General features: G+C 40.6%; 1 protein-coding gene across 1 annotated transcript in view; it reads left to right on the top strand.

Moving 5' to 3' along the window:
- Positions 1-27,016, top strand: part of LOC136699457 (epiplakin-like) — a 94,883-nt gene that overhangs the window by 11,789 nt on the left and 56,078 nt on the right. The window contains exons 2-25 of the mRNA XM_066674178.1: positions 1,758-1,819; positions 6,483-6,572; positions 7,638-7,673; positions 9,006-9,083; positions 9,488-9,580; positions 11,978-12,144; positions 14,840-14,955; positions 15,468-15,574; positions 16,099-16,218; positions 16,504-16,599; positions 16,701-16,828; positions 18,787-18,880; positions 19,637-19,791; positions 20,057-20,393; positions 20,798-20,875; positions 21,002-21,163; positions 22,201-22,305; positions 22,802-22,897; positions 22,988-23,113; positions 23,670-23,822; positions 24,186-24,340; positions 24,899-25,025; positions 25,202-25,385; positions 26,573-26,605. Of these exons, the coding sequence (XP_066530275.1) occupies positions 1,758-1,819; positions 6,483-6,572; positions 7,638-7,673; positions 9,006-9,083; positions 9,488-9,580; positions 11,978-12,144; positions 14,840-14,955; positions 15,468-15,574; positions 16,099-16,218; positions 16,504-16,599; positions 16,701-16,828; positions 18,787-18,880; positions 19,637-19,791; positions 20,057-20,393; positions 20,798-20,875; positions 21,002-21,163; positions 22,201-22,305; positions 22,802-22,897; positions 22,988-23,113; positions 23,670-23,822; positions 24,186-24,340; positions 24,899-25,025; positions 25,202-25,385; positions 26,573-26,605 (2,898 nt within the window). The remainder of the gene's footprint in view (positions 1-1,757; positions 1,820-6,482; positions 6,573-7,637; positions 7,674-9,005; positions 9,084-9,487; positions 9,581-11,977; positions 12,145-14,839; positions 14,956-15,467; positions 15,575-16,098; positions 16,219-16,503; positions 16,600-16,700; positions 16,829-18,786; positions 18,881-19,636; positions 19,792-20,056; positions 20,394-20,797; positions 20,876-21,001; positions 21,164-22,200; positions 22,306-22,801; positions 22,898-22,987; positions 23,114-23,669; positions 23,823-24,185; positions 24,341-24,898; positions 25,026-25,201; positions 25,386-26,572; positions 26,606-27,016) is intronic.

Below are 27,016 nucleotides of genomic sequence, written 5' to 3'. Positions count from 1 at the left end.
GAATATTGTTCATGAGGAAGAAAATTAAAAACTAGAACTTTAGAAGCCACTGTATCACATCCTCTCTCAGAGTCACGAATATAGCTCATCGCTTTGTTTCAATTTGACACTGGTACACAGAGCTTATCTCTGATTTCTTTACACTGATGATTGCTTCTGGATTGTTCTGGAGGAGATTCTTTCAGATACAGGGCAGAAATTAAGTCCAGTCCTGACTCATCAAAAATCCTCTTTAAAATAAACCTCAAATCCAAACAGTACACAACTGATTAAAGCTAATTGCTATAATTGCTGTAACGTGGCTGGCAGTCTCAGCCATCTAAAAAATGTTTTTTTGGCTGAAAATGAAAGGTGAAAAGACATCCTTCCAAGTCTAAAATCAGTTGAAATGTGATAAAGGGTCTAAAAAAGAAGCCTGTCTTGGGCTAAATTTTGACCAAAACAGACGAATCTAACAGAGCCCAAATTTCAAAGTCTGTTTTTGGTGCATAACAAAGGCCATGAAGGGCTAGACTAGATTTAGGCCAAAAAACAACCTTCAAATGACGTCTGGTGATTGGTAAGTAATTTCAGGCTGAATTCATTTGAAACAAACATCCAGAGAGTTTGTATGTGTGTGGGGTGCACATTTACATTCCAGAAAGTGAAAACCTGTGTGTTTAATGTGGCATGATGATTAATCAGTGGTGTATCACCAGAGTAATTAAAACATGTATATTTTTTTTAAGTTAAGGATATTTCAGAGTGGAAAGTCTGACAGCATTGTACAGTACTTGATGTTACACAGATAAACCCACACACATACGATTCGGGTGGATAACCTACTGCTTGTTTAAGGATGCAATCGTCATGTTAAGGCTTGTAATATTCCAGTTGTCGTATCAGAGAAGGGGAAGTGAAAGTGGCATTTTTACCACAGCATTGAGTCTGTTAGTCACAGAGGATTACAGAAGCTCTTTTATGTGTGTGTGTAATGGCTGATATTTGTCAGATGCTTCGCTGAGGAAGATACACCACCCTCATCCACATCATTACTGTATTCTCTTTTATTCTCTTCGATCTCTGTAACTGCTGAGCTCAGGTGTGTTACATGCAGATGGCTGATAGTTTACATGCTACAGTGTGTTACACACCTCTGCATGCTTCTCTTCCACTATACAAATATTCAGTAGTCTGCACTGAGTCAGTACCTCTCTGTCTCTGTCCTGTCTGTGTGTTGTGCCTCGTACTTTCACTGGTGCCATATTTATTCTGTATTGTTGTTCTGCTCATTTTCCCCACATGTGCACTCGTGTTCTTGTGTAATCTTGTATAGATCTGTGGACTCTTGTGTAGCTTGCAGTGTTGTGTTGCTCCAAGTTGCCCCCATGTTGACACGAAAACCATGTTTCCACTCAAATAGCACAAGTGTAAACACAACAAACAATCTGGGTCTTATCTCTGCAGGGGTCTGTCAGGCTGGTAAACAGACCTGATCACTACACGATACAGAATCAGACCTAGATCAGACTTCAGTTTGTTTTTATTAAGTGTTGCTGTTCTAGTCAAAGTCATGCATTAGCGCAACATGGCACAACGTGTGGATAACAGACATACTCACACTGTGCATTAAACCTCTGATCTGCTGCGAATTTAGCACCAAAAATGATAAATAAACATGCCCCCAATAAGGTCAAATAGGGTTAAATGCCTGTGGATACACCACATTCACAAAATGAATGACCACGCTTCCTTTTCTTTCTCTTGTCTTTCTACAGATGAGCGAGACAGAGTTCAGAAGAAGACCTTCACAAAATGGGTGAACAAGCACCTCATGAAGGTAAACTACTCTTCGACTTCACACACCACTCTCAGATTAGTCAGACTTTGGGTTGAACATCGGTGGGATTGAACAGGAACTTAATGGGAGTGCGGGGGCATGGGATTGAAATAGACAATACTATTATTAACCCCCTAAACCCCCAGCTTTTTAACATACTAATGCAAATTAATCAATAGCGGACCACAGTGCAAAGAAGTGGAGTTATTCTTAATGATCCTGGCCATTTGAAGCCATAAATATAACTGACTAATCACAACTTTCAGATTCAAGCCTAAATGTACAATGAATTTGTGGATGGTCAAAGATAATTTTAGAAACAATCTTCTTTAAGGGCAATAAATAGGCTGTAAAATATTTTAATCAACAGCTCCAAAACTGCAGTTAGAAATACATTTAGTTCAGACTTTTACTTGCAGTAGAAACTATGTATTATGATTACAGTAATAATTATCACATGGGTTTTATAGTTATGGGAATATATGCCTCAGTCATAGACAGATGTGATGCTGCACATCTGGGTCATTCCAAAGCTCTGAGGTAATAAATACCTGCTACATTTTACAGCGACTGCTGTGTCTTTGATTTCTGCCGAGTCTTGTCCTGTAAAATTTATTGCTAGCAGGTCTTCGATGCGTATAATTCAGAATAACGTGTGGTTTAGGATTAACGTACTCTTCCATGTTCAGGGTAAGTGTTCAGGGTTGAGTCCAACAATGAACGTTATTCCAGGATCTCTGATCGTTCTGTCGTCAAAATCACCATTATTTAACCCTTCAGCAGTTTCTTTAGTTTACCAATCAAGCAGAAATATCCCTGGTTGTGTATGTGTGTGTTTTGGAACAAAAGCTTCTATCTCCATTTTCTACTGATTTAAAAATTAGAATCAATTTATTGGCCACTGTGCTTTCACACAGAGGAATTTGTTCTCCTATTTAACCCAATCCGTGCAGTGAAACACACATTTACACACACTAGTGAACACTAGGGGGCAGTGAGCACACATGCCCTGAGCAGTGGGCACCTGGAGAGCAGTTGGGGGTTTGGTGCCTTGCTCAAAGTCACTTCAGTCATGACCCACTGGCTCTGGGTTCGAACTGGCAACATTCAGGTTACACGTCCAATTCCCTAACCACTAGGCCACGTCTACCCCTATTTTGCCGTTATTTTGCCGTTATCTTGTGTCTTATCTTACAGGACATCAATTTTAATATTTTTAAATTAAAATAAAAATCAGCTGAACAATATTTTATGCCTTGTTGAGTAATTTGGGGCTATTTCTGTGGGGCTGTTAGTTCTGTTGGTCATTAAATATACATCACTTTCTAATAACCCCTCCCACTGACGAGAGAGAGCAATCCTGTGTGTTTGGGTGGGTGTGCGTACTTGCTATGTGCTTCTATGTATATGTGTGTAGGAATGAATACTTCACATCTGGACAGTCTGCATTTTGTGTGTTCAACATCTGTCCCACATGTGTTTATCTCATGGAGCGGTTATTTTTAAAATCTACTGAAAATTCATCCTATTTAGTCTTCCAAAGTTCTCAGCATTTAGATACCAATGACGTATATCCACTCAGCACTGATGGACTGCTAAAATGACCATAACTCACTGGTTTGGAAATTTGTTTTCATCTCCTTATATTGTTTACATCCAAATAACAATTTTATGATTCTCTATTTCCACATTCATTTTCACCTATGATCTTTTCAAGCTGAAATCTGTGAGTGTGAACAGCACATAAAGGATGCCCTAGGGGTCCACAGCCTCAGAATTACATTACAAACCAATTTCTCATGTGCTAACCGACATGGGCAACACTTACAGATGTTCATAGAAAAATACTGTGAGAAGAAACAGCCAATCAGGGCCCATCAATCAGAGAAACTCTGCAGTTTGGTTCCCTAGCCCAACCGTGTCATGTGAAGCATCAGTGTGTTCATAGCTTCACAAAATTGTCCGTTCATTAATTTTATAAGCACTTTAGCAATCTGATAATTTTTTTTATCATGATGAAAACATTGAGTCTACATGAGTCACCCAGTGGTCACATGTCTTTCTCAATACAGGACTTTTACTGTTTCTTAGCAACTCGCAAATAAACTCACCACAGCGCATGTGAAGAAAACTTCAATAATTAATGTGAATTTTTCTTGGTTCTACATTTAATTTTTCTTACATCAAATTCCAGCCTGTAATGCTCATTTTCATCTGGGCCTTTCTCCTTTTGTCTTTGTCTCTCCATCGCCATCTCCGTCTCTCTTTCTTTGTCTGTCTCTCTCTCCCTCCCTCAATCCTTCTCCATCAGCACTGGAAAGCTGAGGTAGGTGGAGTTTGTGAGCAGATGTTTTTTTTCTGTTTAACCCTTTTCTATATGGATTTCTCACCTCACACGTCTCCCTCTTGTGTTCTTCCTCACATTTAACCCCTTTTATTCACTGTATTTTATTTTATTTATGCAACTTTCAGATAAAAAGTATAATGTTTTTCAGTTGCATACACAGACTAGTTCTTTACACTGACCATTTAGAGAAATCTGTTCTGCAAAAACCCATAAATGTAACCAAAACAGATTGGAACAGGAAATAGATTTCAGTTCTTTGTTTTAAATAAGGTTATTGACCTTAAAAAGCTAAACACAGCCCTCAATAGGTCAATATATACATCCTCCATTTCATCATCAATCAACAAACAATCAGTGTCAGCTTCAAAAAACGACCGTATTAACCTCTGTGTGGTGTGTGTTTGATTTGCTGTGCTGTGTTTTGACTTAAATCCGTGTCCAGATATGTGATAATACATAACACATACAGAACTCCATTATCTGTTTTCATAAAGGCTGTGGTGGTTGTTTAGAAAAAAGTAAATCAGTCTGAATGAGTCTTGGACGAGTTCTGGAGTTTTGGTAAAGGTTCAGGTCGAGATTATCTCCATTTCAGATGGGACAGCATGATAGAGCTGCTGGTAGTGTTGCTGTCACACAGCTCTAGTGTCTTGGGTTCCTGAGTTGGACCGACCCCTCGGGTCACTGTCTGTAAGGAGTGTGGTGTGTTCTCCCTGTGTCTGTGTGTGTTTTCTCTGGGTTTTGATCTTTTCCCACAATCCAAAAATGTGAACTTTTCCACAACTGTGTCTCAGCCAGTGTTGTTGCACATAGCAGTATAAATAGATTAATGGGAGAGGGTATTAATCTGCTGTGGTGACTCCTAGCATGAGCAGCTCATAAATATTTCTGGTTTTGCCTTTTGTGAAATACTTCACTTACTCACATTTAGCAGTCTAAAGTCTCTCCACAAGAGGGAGCTGTGTACGTGGGTACAGCATGAGGTCAACAAACACTTCTGTTTACTAAAGTTAGACCTTGCTACAGGTGAGTAGATTCTGCAGGGGTTATGGGACACTCAGAGGCTTGTGTGTGACCCAGTGGAACTGAACTGAGGAGACAGTCCTGGCCAGCTGCTCCTATCATCAAGTTTTCTTCTATTTCTGGGGCTACACTTTACCTCCTCATATGAGGAAAACCAGAGATTGGTATTTTATCAGCTTTTGGAGCATTTTTTTTACCCAGTGCAGGAGCCACTGTTAGCCCTTTTCCACCAATATGGAACCAGTTTGGTTCCCATTAACGAAGCTATTTTGGAACCATTTAGCACATTTCCAACAATATAAATTAGTTCAATTTTGTTCCCAGCTGGATAAAAAATGTAGGTCCTTTAGTGTGACATGTGACAGCATCTGTGGGTTGAGATAAAGAAGCTCCACAGAGCCCCAAATAAAGTGTTATGGTGGACGGGTCATTTATAGGGTGTTTTACAAATAAATATAGGAGATAAAACTGGAATGTGCTCCATTTATGTGTTTTCTCAGGCTGTGTTTAGCGCTACTAGAGCAGTGTTAGCTAATATTCTCTGCTGTTCTTAAGCTGAGCAGATGACTAAGAACTCAGCATCATTTCCACGTGTCATATTTCACTCTGGTCTTATCATGCTGTAAACAGTGGATAAACCATGACTCTGTCCTGACTTTATTCATTTATCTCTGGCTCTAGTGCTGAAATTAGCAAAAGCAACGCTGGAACCAAGCCCCCACAGCACCCCCTGCTAAGGACGTATCCTTGGTTGCTTGTGTGTGGGGTTGGTTGCAAGAATCCTGAATAGAACTGGTTCAAGAATCAGGGTTATTTTGTTGGAAAGGGCTTTGCGAACTGTATGGCTTTCAAGGACGGCAGAACAAACATTCAGATAGTTTGTTTTATCCGGTCCACCATGAAGGCCAAGCAGGAGAATCTGCTTATCACCGCTGAGCAGGGTAAACGTGCAGCGGATGGATATTGGCGACTGAGAGTCTGTTAAGATGTTACTGTAACTCTGCTGTAAGCGCTTTCTCTGTTTTTAAAACTCAAGATGTTTAAACTTAGCACATAATGTATATTTTCTTTTTTGCTGTCCCTTTTCTGCAAAGTCTGTAAATTTTCCCTTGGGAATTAATAAAAGTAATCTAATCTAATCTGATGTAATTTCCTAACAGGCACCATTTTTGCATTTGACATTTTAAAGGCAATAGACCTTTAAAAAGAAGGATATATTTCCAATTGAATTCAAAATGTCCTCACTAATGTATTTATTTATTTATTTATTATTACTTTATTTTTTTTCCCCAGGCTCAGAGACACATCACAGACCTGTACGAGGACCTGCGAGATGGACACAACCTCATCTCTCTGCTGGAGGTTCTCTCTGGAGAGACACTGGTGAGTCCGTACACACTGACCTGAGAACAGCTCTCCTGAACACAGACCCTTTAAAACACACAATACAGGGCATAGGACTGACCCTAGATCAGCATCCTGAGGGAAATAATAAAACACCTCTCACTATAACTACCCTCTGCTTCTGCACTCTCAGGCCACACCTTCCACTCCCTCCAGCCACGCCCCTGGCCACACCCCTGTACTCACTGAGCTGCTTGATATTTTAATAAATCATTTTCCCTCTTTAACCTGCATTTAAAAGCACTAAACCACAATTATTTACCTGGTTTTACCTTCTTTTGCATGCATCTGTTTTGCCTCAAGACGTTCTAGGTCCCACCCACAAATATAGATATGCAAATGCAGTTGCGTGCAAAGGTTTGGGCGCCCTGAGAGAAGTGAAAACATAATCGACAAATTTAGTGTGCATTTTTAATTTTTGTGCTGAGTTTAACAAATTAGAAAAAATGTAATCCAAGAATAAAATGTGCTATAAAGACTTTTCAGGCCTCATTTTATGTTTTAATTTTTCAGAATTTTTTATTTATTTTTTATTGCTGATGATGCATCACAACTTTTGTTTATTTTCCCAGTTTAACATATAGAAAAAACATATGCCTCATTTTTGTTTTATTCTCATTTTTCAACAATAGAATGAATGAATGTTGATTTCAGAAATGTGCAGCGATTGCAACGTTGGCCCCATCATCAGATCATCCATCTGTGGTAAAGCCACTGCAGTTTTAAAAGAACTGGTGATACTTCCACTTTGTAGCATCTTGTGATTGGATAGTAAACAAATCAACAAAGCTGTGTGATTGGACGAGGGTTGCCTAAACTTTAGCACTGGACTGTAGCACTTTTCCCACATTGCGCTGGTGTTAAGGCGTAAATCTTAAGATTATGTGTGTTTTTTGTGTTTTTTTCCGACTGTGTCTGCACTGGTTTTTAAGCCCTGACCTTTCAGTTTGTCTTCGTCCTGTTTGCTGACCTCTGACCTCTGCCCTCTGACCCTGACCTTGACCCCTCTTGCCTTTGCCTTTACCCTGGCGGCGGCGGCGCTAGCCGAGGGAGCGGGATGTGGTCAGGAACTCGCGGCTGGTGAGTGGGTCCAGAACCGTCCGGTGCCAGGTCACTCTCAGCTCGCCTGGGCCCTGCATGATGTCACTCTTTGTGTCTTGTCGCTTGCTATCATCCATCTCCCCCTTCGCCCCGACAAACACATACACCACATCTCGTAGTGTCGGATGTTTAGGTTTGGCTTGCCATCATCCGTCCGCTGTCCTCCAGAAACTGAACACATACCTGAAGCTTGTAAGGAAGCTCTGAACGTCAGTTTATTTTTTAAAACCTGCTGAGACTCATCTTAATACAATGATTTTATTAATTTATATATTTATTTCCCACAATTACTTAAAATATTCTATTTTGTTATAATTATCATATTTTATAATTGTATGGCCATTTTATATTTGGTTTTGCATGATTTGATTTTTGATTTGATTTTATTTGATCCTTATACACATTATTTGATGCATTCTTACATATAAACTAATATTTATTTCAATGATCTATATCATTAATGAAAATAATGTGATTTATAATAAAGTTATATTCAGAACAAGATACGGTGTATGATCCGGGATATTCTGTACTGAATGTTTACTAGTGATGAAATATCTCCTGTTCACCATTCATTATTATTATGCATCATACAGTGCTGGCCAATAGGAGTCTGGCTGATGAGTCAACTCAGAATCTGATTGGCTGTTATGCCGGTGCATGGTCTGAATTGAATGGAAGCGCATTTCCCTTCACTAAAGTCTCAGAGAGCCTCCAAATACACTGCATTTTCAACATGGCACTGCACTTCATTTAGTCGCAGGATGAACATGAGGAGAATGCTGTTGTGTCTCCTGTTCTTGCTGGATATATGAAGATTTATAGTAGATAGATTTTAGTGTATTATATTTTGAAAGGGCCCATGTCCAATATTATTCTTATATATTCAGATGTTGTCATTTTATGTTCTGTAATTTCTTTTTAAGTATCACATTTACTGTCAAACTACTGCGTTTCTGTAAAGTGAGGAACATTTGGTCTTCAGTGACACGGGTCCTTTAACATTTGTTTGAACTGCAGATTAACTGGAAAATCAGGGTTTAGAAATGTCCTTTGACTTTATGCATTTCAATAAAATGTAGCATTCTGTTTTCACTTTTTTGCTTTGTTTGTATTTACTCTCTCCTATATTTATGAAGTTTGTTCAGAATATTTCTGAACCATATGGTCCAACTTGTCCATGTAAAGTTAATGTAGCATAACTTAATGTAGCATTATCTGGACTATTCTATATTTATATCTGTATCACAGTTTAATCAGTGACCTCCATTATTTTTTTAATCTTTTATTTAATGGTTTTTCTGTCTCCAGCCCAGAGAGAAGGGGCGCATGCGCTTCCACAAACTACAGAATGTGCAGATTGCGCTGGACTTCCTCAAACACAGACAGGTACAGCATCTACAACACAAGGTTGATTGTCTCTTAAAAAAACTAAGCTGCCATTGACATTTACCAAATATACGCCTTTATCGACGTGCATAACATATTTTTTAATGTCCCCCTTTAGCAAAGTATTCCTTTTTTTATATATATAGACGAAACGTTTCTTGATTTCAACAAAAACTTTTTGTTCATTTTTACAGTGAAAAGAATTTCTCACACTTTTTTTTACTGTATGTTACTCTGCAAAGAGCCATGTATCAGTACGTTGTTCTGAAGGAAACCAACACTGGTTCTTCTACAGAATGACTCTAAAGGTTCCTTCTTTGTAAGAGTGTAAACACATTTTTCGATGTTGTTTTAGATCAGATGTACATTGAATATTATGACCCTTGGTGTTTCCTTTGCTCCAGGTCAAACTGGTCAACATCAGAAATGATGACATTGCAGATGGAAACCCCAAGCTGACACTTGGCCTCATATGGACCATCATCCTTCACTTCCAGGTATGGTTTGATCAACAAAACAATAACAATAAGGAAAACACAGAAATAACAGTTTCATATTATGTACATTTTATAAAAAATGTTCAATTCACTAATAAGGAAAATATCACATTAAAAATAAATGATGCTTCAATTTGTTTGTGTATTTATATGTGAGCTCCTGTTTCTTCTTATGAAATGACTCACAAAACACTAGGCTGATAGCCCCCCCTTTTGGAGAAACGTGTCTTGTGCACTGCATTTAAACAATGAGATATTTAATATGGAGGAATGAGATATTTTACAACTCAATTGAACCCTTGAGGCTTGTAAAGGGAATGTGAAATGCTAATAACTTTCCTCAGAGGGTATGTCACAATGTGGGAAGCCCACAGCAGAGAGAGTGGAAACTTCAGACGTCTGGTTCCTATCAGTGACTCTGTGAACAGTTCTGACTCTGGTTAAATTATACAGAAATATAGACCAATCAGGGGAGTTCAGCTTTAATTAGTTCAGTGCAGACTCAGAAAGGCAGAGTGTGCATAAACCCATAGTAAATTAATAGATTGGTCTCAAAGTCTCGAGTGCAGACCCCCGTCCGGATCCAGTGTCAGCAGTTTCTGCATCTGATTCTCATTTAACGGAGCAGTTTCAGACTAAACAGCAAAAAGCCACAATGAAAGACTTCTTTTGTGTAATGAGAAGTGGCATCTTGGCCAGAAACGTTTAGACACTTTCTTCAAATCTTTGCAAAACTTGCTTTTTATTCCTTTCACTCGCTGGAGAAACTGGAACGCAGCTGGTCTTGGAGCGGGTTTTCTTTACGGCTGGAAAAAGAGCCCCGAATTTGATGGACTTTGAAGTTAAAAGTGGCCTGCTGGGGATTTTTATGGGCTGGGACTGTGTCCATCCGCCTCCGTGACTCACTGTTTCCCACAAGGAGGAGGCAGAGGGCACGCTGGCATTGGCTGATTGATGACTCATGAGGCTCATGCTCATTTTTTTTTTTACTCTTTCCAGTATTTCTTTACTCCTTTAACGATCGTCTGGGGGACGCCAGAACTGTGTTCCATTCTTTAGCTCCACACTGCTCTTTTGTGCTCTGTTTTATAAAGCAATCATCTTTGTTTTGGCCTCAAGATAAATGGCTTTTGCTTCTGTGCAGCTACTGGACTGACCTTAGATACAGATCCTTACAGAGCCTCCAGAATGTTCATAGTATGAGCCTTCATAGTATCTGGTATCTGTTCACCTGATGGTTTTTATTGCTCAGTTAGTAATATTCTGTTCTCACTTGATAAAATCTAGTGCTCACTTAATAGTATCTGGTGCTCACTCAATACGGTACCCTCCACAAACACTGGACAACTGTTAAACATTAGTGAAAGGCCTGTAAACTCTGTTGTCTGACCAGTAGAAGGGTACTCTCTGGAGTCACTGTAATGCTTAGCGGGGACTAGAGGGGTAAAAAGCCCCCTGGCACTGGGCTGTGGAGACCCCCACAATGGCAGACTACCTCTGTGGTCACTGAGTTCTCCTCCTGACGTAGAAGGAAACCAGACTGAGCCAAAGTGAGAAGGTGGAGCATGTTTCGGTGTCGAGTCACACAGCAGCAGCTTGAAATCCATTAGAACCCAGTAGAACCTGGTAGACCCCAGCTAACTACCCCTCAACACACAGAAGGGCATTTACAGCACACTGATGCTCGGTGCCAGTTATAGCCAAAGGAAATAGCCTGCTGATGAGTCACAGAACCACAGCCTCACACACGCGCGCACACACACACACAAACATAACCACAACCAGAACTGGGCGCCTGAAAGACCAACAAACCCCAGATCATGAGACACGTTATTGTGAGCATCGTATGATAACCACTAGATGCCGTTTACGCACAACAGTATCCTAGCAACATGAACTAGGCTGTTATTATGGGATATTTGTTTCCTGTGTAAGAAAAGCGATGAAATTTCACATGACATAAAAACATCTTCCATTTCGCTCGTCTTATTGAATGCGGTGGCAGCTGTGAGCACACTGCAGATGTTTGGAAGGGGAATTTCATCCGTTTTGCATAAAAAATCTGCATAATCCTATTGTTGAAATGTAAATAAACCCATTCCGTTTGGTTTGAAAATGAATGATAAATTATAACTTGGAAAAACAGAGCTATATTCTGTCAACATACAAACCCTGTACCCCTTAAATCTCCCAGAACTCAGACTCTGTTCTTCATTCTCCTCCTCACTTAATAGTATCTAGTGCTCATTTAACAGTATCCAGTGCCCACTAAATAGATGCTTATGCTCACATAATAGGATCTGGTGCTCACTCAATATTTTCCTTTAACGTTTGTTGAATTATGGCACTACATCTTGTAGAATAAATATTCCTTCCTATGTTTGTTTCCTCCACCAGATCTCAGACATCCAGGTGAACGGTCAGTCGGACGACATGACGGCGAAGGAGAAGCTGCTGCTGTGGTCACAGCGCATGGTGGAGGGCTTCCAGGGCATGCGCTGCGATAACTTCACCACCAGTTGGAGAGACGGCAGACTCTTCAATGCCATCATCCACAAACACAGGTGAGAAAAACATCCCAGTCTGGCTTTTCACGCTCTAAACACATCTGACCCCACTGGAGTGTTTCTGTTCTTATTTCGTAAGAAAACCCCAATCAGGAGGAACACAATTTTAAAGGCACTGCCTTTGCTTTTGAACAAGACACAGACATTCATTCATTCATTCAATGTCTGTAACCCTTATCCAGTTCAGGGCGGCTGTAGATCCGGAGCCTACCCGGAATCACTGGGCACAAGGCAGGAACACACCCTGGATAGAGCATCACACGCTCACACAGGCACGCACACACTGTGTGGGTGCACTTCTGTGTTCTGATATTAAAGGCACATTTCATATTTCTGTACAATTAACACAGTGATGTAGTTAGTCAGTTTCACAGACACAACAGGTAGTGTCTCTGTCACAGCTCCAGGGTCCTGGAGGTTGTGGGTTCGAGTCCCCCTCCAGATGACTGTCTGTGAGGAGTGTGGTATGTTCTCCCTGTGTCTGTGTGGGTTTCTTCCGGTTGACTGTGTGTGAGGAGTGTGGTGTGTTCTCTCTGTGTCTGCGTTGGTTTCCTCTGGGTGCTCCGGTTTCCGCCCATGCTCCAAAAACACACGTTGGTAGGTGGATTGGAGACTCAAAAGTGTCTGTAGGTGTGAGTGAATGTGTGAGTGTGTGAGTGAATGTGTGAGTGTGTGTCGCCCTGTGAAGTACTGGCGCCCCCTCCAGGGTGTGTTCCCCCTTGCGTCCAGTGATTTTGTGTAGGCTCCGGACCCACCACCGCCCTGAACTGGATAAGTGTTACACACAATGAATGAATGTAGTTAGTCATGAAGTGTGAGGTGTTTAGTACAGGGAAAAGCAGTTACATTACTGTAATTCAATTCTACGTAATGCATTACACCCAACACTGCTATAAGATGCAATGTTAAAATGACCAGTGACTGTAGGTGGACAGTGAGTGCAGCTGATAAACTGCTAAAGGAATCATCAGATTTACTGTTTCTTCAGTTTGAATCTCCTAGGATGCACTGGAATACCTTTTCCTTTATGGTGACATTGTTTTGTAGTGGATTTTATTTTTTGCCGGTAAGAGGTGCGTTCTGGGTATAATTACAGCAACAGGAGATCATCAGTGCCTCCTCTCTTCCTAACTCCTTATATTTACTACACTTTTGGACAAGATACGTCATGTTGCCACAGTACACTTACCTATAAAGGCTCTGTCTTTTTGATTGAGGTTTATGGAAAGTGAGGGATTAAGGAGAAAGTGGGAAAAGTGAGTCTGGAATAGAGGGCGTAGCATCAGAAAACATTAAACATCCCCAGAGGCAGAGCTTTTCACTCGCTGCAGGTACCTGCCCAGCTCAGGTATGCTTCAGATGTCTCTGGGCTCAGATATGAAGAGGAGCGACAACCAACTTTAGACTTTTTCAAACTTTAGACTCTTTATTGCTTGCAATTCTTCAAAGAATATATTGCAGATGTATTTGTGTTTGCAAATGCATCCATTTTGCCACTTTTCATGACGTGGGATCTCCAGAAAAACTGGACGTACCAGTGAGTGGAGTTGGTCGAGGTATTTCTATGTGGCTTTTTTTTTATGGAGGATGACTTCTTCTACCAGAGAGTTAAAATCATCAGGAAAATCTTTACGCTGTCAACATGGAGCATCACTAGAGAATTAGGAGGTTCAAAAGGAGTTAGTCCAGATATTTTTTGTACAAACTGGACACCAACCATGGAAACATCGAGAAAACCTTAGGGACATCTTTATAAAATGTGTACAGCCTGAGAGGCTTTTCTTTAAAGGATAGCATCACTTCAAGTACCAGATATGGAAGTTTAAACTTATCGAGAAAAGCGCCTGGACTTGGTTTTCCATGGGTTTCCAAGACTAAGAGCTGTTTTCTGCAAATCCAGCCCAATGCTGAACTTAAAGAACAAGCTCAGGACGAAGACGAGGCGCAGCAGTTCGTCCAGCAGCGCCCATGACTCAGTCGGCGACGTGGACGAGAGAGTGGTCATGCTCTGTGAGGAAGTGCCCTCTCCAGGGTTCGTCGAGTCTCTGAGTCCAGGGGCTCGATCCAGCTGTGGATCCCAGGGTGGGGAAGAGTGGAGATTCTTCCCCCAGAACAGCGATATCATCTCCTACAGAAAAGCTTATTATACCGAGGTGGTGCCCTCTGGGACACACCACTACTACTACACCCAAAGAGGCGGTGAAGTGTATGGATGGATTTTATTACTTTACAGAGCCTGAGGTGCATGTAATTACATGTAATTATACAATGAGGCGATCATTTGTTCTATAGGGATAGAATTAGAAGCAACATTTTAGCATAATTACATCGTAAATCAAAGTCTTTTCTTTGCAACACTGTTGTTCTGCAGTGTGTATCTTCTTAAGCTTCTTCCTAGCTAAACTAATTGAGCTCTATTAGTCTTCTGGATTAACCTGGCTTTACCTGGGATAGAACCAGTGACCACCCAGTGATAGGGTCAATTTTAGGCCAATGTGTAACAAACTGAAACCCCCCCATACAGTCCAGTGCTGTTAATCTACACAACTAGACTGGCAGAAACTTACTGTCAATTTTACAGGAATATTTTTTTTGTAGATGCAGGCCTCAGGTCAAAGAGGTATGCTGAGACCTGTTTCTTTCTTTCTCTCTCTCTCTCTCTCTCTCTCTCTCTCTCTCTCTCTCTCTCCAGGTCGAGTCTGATTGACATGAGTAAAGTGTACAGACAGACGAACCTGGAGAATCTGGAGCAGGCCTTCAGCGTGGCAGAGCGAGAGCTGGGCGTCACCCGACTGCTCGACCCAGAAGGTAAAACTCATTGCTCCTTTGGGCTATCACCAGAAACGTGGCTCTTTTTTAGATATAAAATTGTCAAACAAGTTGAGTTTTCTTTTGTGTGAGATGTTTTTAACATCTGGAAAGGAACAGGAAAATTTAAATTTTACAATTAATATAGAAAAAGGTACAAAGTGTCTCACCACAATGACATTTATTCTGACTGTGTATGAAAGCTTATAACCACCAAGTTTTATGTCCCAGAGACATCACCTTATTGACGTGACACACTGTACTGTACCCAGGCCTTTAGGTGTGTTAGAAGTAGTTCGGTTTGATAACGTTCAACAGCATACACGTCTTGGCCGTCCCAGAGTTTTCACGATTAAAACTTTAAGCCCACTGAGAGAATCATTTAATTATATTTTTGGGTTCCAAATGTCATAGGCACAGACTCAGTGTTGTCACTGTTTGTGTTTACTGTTCCTCTTTTCTGGAGCCTGTCATTAATCCAACCTGGCGTTTTGTTGATGTCCTCTGTCCAGATGTGGACGTGCCACACCCAGACGAGAAGTCTATCATCACATACGTCTCCTCTATGTACGATGTCATGCCCAGAGTTCCAGATGTTCAGGATGGAGTCCAGGCCAACGTGAGTCTCTCTTTGTTACAGAAAAGGGGCACCTCTTATCTCCTAATGAAGGAAGAATGTTCTTAAAGGAGCAGTCTGTATATAAGTGGCCTATATGTATCAGACATTCTGTAATAAACCAATTGTAATCAATGCCACCCCTTGTGGGGAACCCACTCTGTGGACCATCAACTGTACATTAAGATATGCAATGAGTAAATAATAGTGAGCAGTCACCTTCATAAATATTGTTTGCTGTGTTTTGTTGATTGTAAACTTGATTGATTCTTCCATCAAGTTTCAGAGCAAGTTAATGAGACTTGGTTTTGACTTTGGTACTGATTTAGAGCGTTTCTGTCAGCCCCTGTGTCAAATTTTACACAAAAGTGAACAATGAAAATGAAAGATCAAGCTCCAAATGTAATAAAAATAAATCGGTTCATCAGCGCAAATCATTTTCAGAGGCCACCTTGGTAATAATCAAGTAAAAGTTCTGAAGTGCACCACATTTCTAGTGTATAAGGAGCTGTTTGTATTGGGTTCAGGAGCTGGAGCTTCGCTGGCAGGAGTACTATGAGCTGGTCACAATGCTCCTGCAGTGGATCAGACACCACGTCATTGTGTTCGAGGAGAGGAAGTTCCCCACCAGCTACGATGAGATAGAGGTCAGTCTCCTCAAACCGCACCTTTTTAAATTGTACACGTTCCAAAAACACACCGCCCAAACACGACATGTTTATAGACATTAGCACACGGCTAGAGCTAGGCCTTCAGCTTGGGCCGGACCTGTCAAAGACGAGCATCCTCATTTCTACTAGCACCTCTATGTGACTCCAGTAGTATGTTAGCACTAAGTTAACAGACATTTTGCCCACAGTGACTCCTTTAGGTGTAAATCCCTCACTGACTTGTGCAGTGTGTTCTGATCGGTTTCTTTCCTGATGCTTCAGGTTCTGTGGCGTCAGTTTCTCAAATTCAAGGAGACCGAGCTGCCAGCGAAGGAGGCCGACAAAAACCGCTCCAAACACATTTACAAGGCTTTTGAGGTGAGAGCAGAGGAGCGGAGTAGCACTCTCAGACCCGAGGAGTGAAAACAGCACACTAGTTTATTCACCTTAGGTCTTGTTTTGTCCTCATCCGTCTGTAGGGTGCGATTCAGGCCGGTCAGATCAAGGTCCCTCCTGGTTACCACCCCATCGATGTGGAGAAAGAGTGGGGGCGCCTCCATGTGGCCATTCTGGAGAGAGAGAGACTGCTCAGAATGGAGTTTGAACGGTGAGACGGCTGTTTATCTCTCACAGAGAGAAAAAAGTAACTTCATATTCACAGCAAAACAACCCAAAAAACTTAGTTCTAGAGGCTTTGTCTGATTTTCTCAGGTCAAATTCCTTGTAATAATAGCGTACAGTTATTTAAATGTAGATATTCTTTCTTTTGTTTTAAGTAAATAAATGATCTTGCTGTATTTGCAGATCATTTTGAGTTGTTTGAGCAAAGTTATTTGTGACATAACTGTTAAAAATGTGAGATAATCTGAAGTTTCAAATAACTGAGAGACACTGTAATGAGAATTTCACATGAAAATTTTACTCAAAATAATAATAATAATCTAGAAAACATACAGATATTTCAGTATCTTTATAATAATCTCAATAGGAGGAATATTATCTAAACCCATTATCCTGAAAATGACTCTTGGAGTATGTTTTGTAAAATGTTGGCTTTCAGAGTTTTAGATTAACACCAGAACTTCTCACATTTACAAATGATGTTATGAGGATTAAAAGATTAAAAGACAAAGGGGATAATGTCAGAAAACCCAAAGAGAAAAGGGCGCTCATGCTTTTAGAGACTGGGGCTAATGATGGTCATGTGTTTTTACCAGTTGCCAAAACAGAGCTGGTGTTTTTAATAAATTAGTATTTGATTCCAGGAGACGGCTGACCGATTAAATACACACTGAACTGTTTGCTGAAGTGTCCTGACTATTCTCTGACATCCCTGAATGCTCCTTTGTTCTTCCAGAAGTCAAGAAGTGCTTTGATAAATCACTGAAAACAGGGGATGGTTGTATAGTGTTTAATATATTATTTTATTGTTATTTTTATTACCATCTGATGATTAGAATCGGCCAAGGAAGGCTTTAGTAATAGCTTCTACTCTTCTCCAAAAGGCCAGGATAAATGCTAAAATGTGGCTGTAAGGATTTGATGGAATTCGACCACAATACTAATGGTGGATGGTTAGTTCTGACACTCCCACTCATCCTTAGATTGCAGCTCCAGTACTCCCCTGTCCCCCTACACCCCTCTGGCGGACTCTTAGCATTGGGCATGGTCACTGTAGGCTCATGTGTGTCCACTCCAGTGTCCCGTTAGATTAATCAATGCTTTGATCCTCTGAAATGGTCCAGGACAGCTTTATTTTATAATCTATTTATCTGTATCTTATGGATGTTTTTCAAGGACGTTTAGAAGATTAGAAATGGGGCGTCACTAGGGCCATCCCCTTATCACAAGACTCAGTGTCTTCTGCTCCGGAGAAGAGAGAGAGTGTAGTGGTCAGATAGAGAAAGGGAGTTACGCTGTTACGCTCTGAAGTCTCGCCAGGACTTGGTGATGGCGTTTATGAACTACACGCACGGACTGGAGTATCTTCTCAGCCAGAAGAGGGCGTGAGTGATTCAGTTGATCGACTCATTGTGGTTTTGGACTTGTTTGTGTGTCTGTGGATGAGGGCCTGGGTTGTATTTTGTAGGAGAAAATGTTGCGATTGGTTTTGGTGGCTTTACTGCATCACTGCTGCTGTTACTGAGCGACTGGAACTGAATGAAGCTACTTCTATAAAACTCTTACATATTTATTTTTATTACATTTTTATTAAATGATTTTAATCCTTACAGGTTTTGAAATACGCAAGTTTAAATTAAATAACTATTTAAATAAATAAGAACAGTTGGATACTTTTATTATGAAACTTTCTTATGCAACTTGGATACTAAATTTTATTAATATCCTTTTCTCTTTCAAGAATTTGTGCCCTTTTCAATTAATGAACATTGATTAAATGTCAACTGATATTATTGTTCTGAATTGATTAGAGGTTGTTTATTACGTTAACACAACATTTAATCCACTCTATAATTGATTAACTACTAAAATAGTTTGTCCACCATGTTTAAAAATGAAATTGATTTGTTATTGGTGTGTGTATGTGTGTGTGTGTGTGTGTAGGATGGAGCGTCTGCAGAGGATCGTTAGTAAAGTGCAGATGGAGTCAGGTGTGTGTGAGGAGCAGCTCAACCAGGTGGAGACTCTGCTACAGACGGTGAGGTCCAGAGCCTACCCAGAATCAATGGCGCAAGACAGGATCACACCCTGGAGGGGGCGCCAGTTCTTCACTGGACGACACACACTCACACATTCACTCACAATCTCACACCTATGGACACGTTTGAGTCTCCAATCCACCAACCAACATGTGTTTTTGGAGCGTGGGAGGAGGGAAGAATTTATTTATGTATAATTAAACTTTTAATTAAAATAAATTAATTAATTTCAATATTGTGCGGCACAGCGGTGCAACAGTTAGTGTCACTTCACAGAAATCCAATGGTTTGAACGCTGCCTCTGTGCTGTGTTCTCCCTGTCATCCTCCCGCAGTCCAAACACACACATGTTGGTAGATGGAATGACTGTGAAACTGTCCACAGCTGTGAGTGTGTGAGTGACTGGGTGAGTGTGTAGTTTTCCACAGGTGTGAGTGACTGGGTGAGTGTGTAGTTTTCCACAGGTGTGAGTGTGTGAGTGACTGGGTGAGTGTGTATTTTTCCACAGGTGACAGTGTGTGAGTGACTGGGTGAGTGTGTAGTTTTCCACAGGTGTGAGTGTGTGAGTGACTGGGTGAGTGTGTGTTGCCCTGTGATGGGTGGGTGCTTTGTGCAGGGTCTGTTCCTGACTTGCACCCAGTCTGGACTCAATGTAACCCTGACCAGGATGGATTTTTTTTTATTGAATTCAATAATTGTAAATTACTCTAAATACAATTAAGTTATTGATGATTTGTATTGAATGTTATTTACAGGACGTGCGCTTGCTGGGGTCAGGGAAACCCGCCCAGCACGCGGCGGAGATCGATGGCGATTTGGACAAAGCCGAGAACATGATCCGCTTCCTCTTTAACGATGTCCAGCTTCTGAAAGATGGGCGCCACCTACAGGCTGAGCAGATGTACAGACGGTCAGTAGAGCTGCAGCTGTTCTCTCACCTCTAAACCTTTACTCTTACACTTTTACAGGATAAAACTGAGTGCTCCTTTAACAACATGAGCTTGTCAAGAGCAACCTACTGTTTTTATTAATTCATGCGCTTTGCTTTTGTTCATTTAATAATAATATAACAGGCGATAAAACTGTATTTTCTGACTCCTTTAAGAGAAGGGTGTCATCTTGTCTACCCCTAAAGGTCCTAACTCTTCTGTAACATCTATGTACTCTCTCCTCAGTGTGTACCGTCTCCACGAGCGCCTGGTGAACCTGCGCAGTGAGTATAACCTGCGCGTGAAGTCAGGAGTGACTGTCTCCCAGATCCCGCTGACCCAAATGGCCACGCCTACGACCCTGCAGGCGTCCCCTCAGAGAGCGAGGCCTGAGCTGGACGAGGTGACCCTCCGTTACATTCAGGACCTGCTGGGCTGGGTGGAGGAGAACCAGCGGCGCATCGATGGTGCGGAGTGGGGCTCTGACCTCCCTGCTGTCGAGTCTCAGCTGGGCAGCCACCGAGGCCTCCATCAGTCCATAGAGGACTTCAAGGCTAAGATCGACCGCGCCAGGGCAGACCAGGTGAACATGGAGCTATGGTTCTTTAAAAGGAACAGAACTTGTCCTTGGTGTTTTTGTTTCATAGTGTGTGTGTTAGAGGGCTCCAGATCCACACTTCAATGTGCACAAGCACTAAGCCAGTGATTGTTTCATAATATTGGCCTTTTAATTAAATTTTGCTGTAATTATACAGCTTAATTCAAGCTTTTTTTTAAAATATAGAAATGTAAACAGAGGAAAAATGTACAAAGTCTACAGATATAGACATTTTATATTTTAAATGATTTCAATATTTTAAAATAGGTCAGGGATCTTTTGTTTGGTCTAACAATGAGCACAAATTTTATTATAATCAGTTCTAATTTTGAATACTAACCTTCAGAAATGATAAGTGAAATAACATCATCTTCATGTTCTTCTTTCAGAACCAGTTAACCCCCGCCAGTAAAGGAGCATACAGAGATTATCTGGGCAAACTGGACCTGCAGTACGGCAAACTGCTGGTAGGGAGTTCAGTGACACCTGATTAATCCGGTTTAGTTTAGCCTAAGCCTGTCACAGGAGGATATGACAAGCTGCACAGAGGATCTGACTTTGTGGTCCATCTTCTCCCCTTCGTTTTCCTCCAGAACTCATCTAAAACCAGACTGAGGAACCTGACGCAGCTGCACGCGTTTGTAGTGGCTGCGACTAAAGAGCTGATGTGGCTGAATGAGAAAGAGGAGGAGGAAGTGAACTACGACTGGAGTGACCGCAACACCAACATGACCGCCAAGAAGGACAACTACTCGGTAGGTGACCAATAAAGCAGAGGTATTCAAACCTTATTCTCTGGAGACCACCACTGCCAGGGTTTGAGAATGTGCCGCTCCCAACACAAACTTTATCCGTTTGTGAAACTAAAACAAACAGGTCCAATATTCCCAGGACTTTTATTTTGTATTATCATCTGTCTGTAAAATATGATATGAACATATGAACAGAACACACGGCTTATTCTCCTCATTCAGGGATCCAAACACCAATGATGCTATATATCTCACCTGATGTTGTTGATGCTTTTTAATGAAAATAAATAAATCAGAGTTTCAATCAATCAATCAATCAATCAAATTTTATTTATATAGCTCTTTTCACAACAAAAAGTCATCACAAAGCAGCTTTACAGAGATCTGGGTCCAAGCCTCCTATGAGCAAGCCAGGGGCAACAGTGGCAAGGGAAAAACTCCCTCAGCACACGAGGAAGAAAACTTTCTAAATTTAGAGTTTCTAAATTATTATGAAAAAGAGAATCTCAGATTGTGAAAATCAAAACAGTTTTATGACAGTGGTTTAAATATTTCTCTAACTTCTCACTTTCGCCCCCTGCAATTCCTTTTTTCCCCACAAGGGGAGGGGGGCGACTCCCACACGCTATGGGAACAGTTTCTGTAATGTCAGAATCCACTTATCACCTCCTGGAGCTGTTGGTGATGATGCGTGATGATTAGACTGAGCCGGATATGGGTCTAAGGCCTTAGTTCGGACAGGATCTCAGCATATCAGACCTGAGCCAGACAGACTTACTGCGGTGTGAACGGCAAAAAACCACAGCAACTCACTTTTCAAATCAGACTCAACCACATTTGTAGGTGGCTTTTGAAAATGTGAGTCAGACTGAGTCAGATCAGACTTCATGTGTTTATTTTCATGATTTGCCAAACACAACCGCAGTCTGACCACACCAATCACATGTGGTTACTTTTAACTGTGTGGAAAACCCTGTTTGTTAAACACTGATTGGTCCTGCAGTGTGAACAGAGCCTAAAAAAAAGGTGTTGTGTGACAGGGTCTGATGCGAGAGCTGGAGCAGAGAGAGAAGAAAGTGAACGGTGTTCAGTCCACGGGAGAAAAACTGTTGAAGGAAGGGCATCCAGCCAGAAGCACTGTGGAGGCAAGTCACTTACTCAGCTCACAGGAATGGACCTTCTCAAAGTGAAACCACACCTATGTCCTGATGGATCTCAAAGCCAATGAATTGACCATAAATTCTTCACTTACTTTTTTTTTTAAACTACTTCAATTTTTGTTGAATAAAATGACAATTGTAATTTTAATATTACATAACAGTTACAATAAAATGAAAAAAGAGTGTGAGAATGTTGATTCACAATTATACGTTACATAAGAAAAAAAAGCTTTAAAAATTTGTAAACATAATATTTCCCACTTGGTTAGTCTGAGTTTCTCAGTAGCTCTGACACCTCCACAGCAACAGTTTAGTTCGGCCTATAGACCAAAAGCATTAGTGCGTTCTTAAGCTTGTTTGGAAGCCATGGGATTGGATGTTTGTGTACGATATTGTGTATAATATTTCCCTTACTTATTTACTGACAGTTGCTCTGTCCATCATCGGGTCATCTTTGAAGCTCTTTATCTTCCCTCTGTAGGCGTTCATGGCTGCGCTGCAGACTCAGTGGAGCTGGATACTGCAGCTGTGTTGCTGCATCGAGACTCACCTGAAAGAGAACACAGCTTACTTCCAGGTATCACAGACATGGCTCATTAATATTCGTCCTCTGTTTACATTTTCACTGTGCTGCGGAATTCCTTACCCATGTTTTTGGGGTTAACAGTTCTTTGCAGATGTAAAAGAGGCAGAGGAGAAGATGAAGAAGATGCAGGAGATGATGAAGAAGAAGTACGTGTGTGACCGCGCCATCACAGTCACTCGCCTGGAGGACCTCTTGCAGGACTCTACGGTGAGTGTGCGCTTATGGGTTTGGGTATTTAAGGCGAGAAAATTCTGACTGCACAGCACTACGATTTACACTGTAATGGATATTTTAGCATTAGGATTTTGCCTAGCACCCTTTATGTATGTGTATATATATGTTCAGTAATGGGCGAATGTTTTAGGCACCTGAAACAATTAGATTTAAAAAGCTATTTTTCAGAGCAGTAAGTAAGTTCTAAATAAAATCTAATATAAAACCCTATTCTGTGTGTGAAAGCTTTAATTTAACCCTTTCCACAACTCTCCTTGTGACAGACCGGTGTTATTTGAGGCTGTCGTCCAATCCCTAGTTTAGTGATAAATAAATACTTAATTATATTGAATCAAGTGTGCTGTAGATTGTATGTAGTTCATACATCTGGAAACACACTTTGTCCTTCACACTTTCTAACAACACATCTACTACTGTATATATAATTTTACAAAACAACATGCTTATTGATAAGGTATGTTATCTTATATAATAATAACAACAGTAATAAATCTCATGTGATGTGACTCTCTTTGATTTGACCTCACAGGATGAAAAGGAGCAGCTGGGAGAGTTTAAGACCCATCTGGATGGTCTGAACAGAAGAGCAAAAACCATCATCCAGCTGAAACCCAGAAACCCCGCCTCTCCCGTTAAAGGCAAACTGCCCGTCCAAGCTGTGTGTGACTTCAAACAAATGGAGGTAGGAAAAAAGTCTGTCCCCTCTGATATAACATAGTGGGCCTGAACAGCCTTGTTCAAAATGGCCGCTCTCTGGCTCAGAATGAGCCGCTTGCTGTTCACCCAAACTCGAGCACACAGCAGTGAGGAGCGAGGAACAGAAGCTCTGGTTTTTAGCCGTTTTCGCTCAGTTCTCGTTTTCTCAGTTCTCTTATTTCTCCGTGCTCATTGTGTCTGTTTTGTTGCGTTTAACCTCATCTTTGCCCTCTCACAATAGCGTGTGTGGTCTTGTTTCACAGTGTGTGGGTTGGTGGGCTCCAAGTACATAAATGAATGTGGTCATGCAGTGAAATTGGTTTAAACAAGCCTTTGTAATTTCCCGTAGATCACAGTGCACAGAGGGGACGAGTGTGCGCTGATGAATAACTCTCAGCCGTTTAAGTGGAAGGTGAAGAGCGTCAGTGGAAAAGAAGCCACGGTTCCTTCAATCTGCTTCATCATCCCTCCCACCAACAAAGAGGCAGTGGAAAGCACTACTGGGTAACAGAGATTCCCTGTGCATCTTTTCTTCATCCTGTTGAATACTTTAGTTTTCTCTACGACGTTATATGACCGTAAAATATTATATATTGTGTATGCAAGTAAGCCTGCTTAACATCTAGTGGCTTTTTGCCACACACTACATGACAGCTGATATAAAATCAAATCAAACTTTACTTGTCACAAAGTCATACACAGGACAAGTAGCAGTGAATGTTTTAATGTCGACTCCTTCTGTGAAAAAGAATTCGGCATAAGATGTGATATATAGTGGTTCAAAACAATAAAAGAGATTCAACATAAGCATAAAAATATATACGTAACTATGGTTTAATGTGCATATATATATATATATATATATATATATATATATATATATATATATATATATATATATATATATATATATATATATATATATAGCTGTGGAATTGTGTGAATAAATGGATTTCAGATATTGTACATTGATTGACATCAAATATTAGAATAGAAAAGAAAAGACAAATTTAGATACAGGACTTTATTTAATGAATCATTTTACTGCATGCTGTGCTTCAGTCTGGACTCCAGTCTGCAGAAGCTGATGATCCTGTGGCAGAAGCTGAATGTGGACATGAAGAGTCTGCTTTCCTGGCAGTATCTGATGAGGGACATCCAGTTCATCAACTCCTGGAACTTCATCATGGTAAAGAGAATTTATTCCTAATACTCTCCCAATACCAGAGATTAATAGCTGTATAATGGAAAGGTTTTCCACCAACTGAACCGATCTGAGGGCTTTGACGTGGTCCAGATGGGTTTTAAAGCTGCGTGCAGCCTTTGAGTGATCTCCTTTTCTTGGTTTGTCTAATTTCCTCTCAGTTTAAGACTCTGAAGGTGGATGAGTACCGTCTGGCTCTGAAGAACCTGGAGCAGCATTATCAGGTCTTCATGCGGGATAGTCAGGATTCTGACGTTTTTGGCCCTGATGACCGCATGCAAGTGGAGAGCAGTTATAACAAAGCTACACAGCATTATGACAATCTTCTGCGGTCAGTGGAGCAAGGTAAGTGTCAGATAGCACTTTTTTTGTCTTAGTACTTCAGTTTAGTTTAACTCTTAAATCAAAGGTATTCCGTTCAAATTCTGTGAGAACCCGTTGCTGAATTCTCTCCCCAGCAAAAGTCCAAACTGCAGGATCTGTGCTTGATCTCAGAGCAGCACTTCACATTGCAGCTCTTGAATAATGCCCCGCTTGTTGAGACCCTGTAAGACCCACTGGTTTGTGCAGGTTGCAGAATGAATGAACATAATTTGCTCCAATCGTTTTTAAACATTCACTTTTCTCACAGTTTTGGAACAAGCCGTGTTGTTCTCATGCTCATGCGCCTCTCAGGGTAAACGAAAAAAAAAAAAGCACGTGCCTGGCTCAATTGATAGAAACTACAGCCATATTAAATGAAATAGCTGCAAACGTTGTCTATCGCAATATATCTCTTAACAAAATAACACATAAATAAATTAATTTATTCTCATTAAAATATACATCTATATGCAAATTAAATACTAATGTGGCCTTTGTGGATTTGGAATAAATAAATGGGTATATATTATTAGTTACCTAAATGCATCTTGATGAATTTTAGGCTTTTAATTTCCACAAGAAAAATCCACTTCCTGATGATACTTTAACAATTTAAATTTGATGTATTTTTTACTGTGCGATGGTTAGGAAGATGTATACGTTTGTATCAAGAAGTTTTGTAGAAACCTGAGACATGAAAATACACCAAGTGCATTTAAGCGTTAATTAAGTTGCTTTTAATTACAGTACAATTAAGATTAATAACAAATGTAATTTATAAAGCACTTTTCAAGAAGCACTGAGAATATTAGACACAGAAAAAAAACCCCATTAAAATACAAGAGAACCGAGCTACAGAGCTACAACACGTCCCAAGATCAATAGTCATTGTAAATAGTAGCAGTTTTAGCAGGTGGAAGTGAACCACCCTTGGCACAGCACTGATGTATAGAATTGATGCATTTACATCTCCAGACCATCCCTGCATCAAAACCTACATAAGATCTGAGCTGTAAACAGGGGGCTTTTTTATTTTTACTTCATTTTTAACTGATCATAGTAGCATTCAATCTAAAGATTATCAGTAAAGTTGTATAAAACTGCGATTATCCCCTGTTTATAGCCGTTAATCCGCACATCACACCATAACTGTACAATTCATTTTTCAGAACCTGTCCTCAGCACCAAAGACAGTGCAGCGGGTAAAGATCTGAGATTGGATTTGAAATTTCATTAACCTCATCCGTCGTCCTGTTTGTCTTCTCATCTTCACCTTTGTCATCACCCATACGTTATACCTCATCCCCTCACCCCTCATCATTTGTTTGAGCTTCAAATTCATGCTTGCGTTCACATCTCAGGCTGCTCCTCTCATGTTCTGCATGACACACTCCATAACCGAGAGATCATTAACCGTGAGATGTGTCTGTTGCTTTGCATCCCAGACTTTAAAACAAAGCTTATTGGTATTGATGTTTTTGAATTGTTGACCCGAGCCGATATCAGTGGGCCGATAATATTAACTGATATCTCTGACCCACAGACGTATTATTATTATTGACTGATACTGCTCCTGGTCTTTATTTCATTTTAAGAAGTGTGGCTACTGAGAA

Source organism: Hoplias malabaricus, chromosome 6, assembly GCF_029633855.1.
Source record: "Hoplias malabaricus isolate fHopMal1 chromosome 6, fHopMal1.hap1, whole genome shotgun sequence".
Lineage (NCBI taxonomy): Eukaryota > Metazoa > Chordata > Actinopteri > Characiformes > Erythrinidae > Hoplias > Hoplias malabaricus.
The sequence above is the reverse complement of the archived record's forward strand: the minus strand, read 5'-3'. Positions and strand labels throughout refer to the sequence as shown.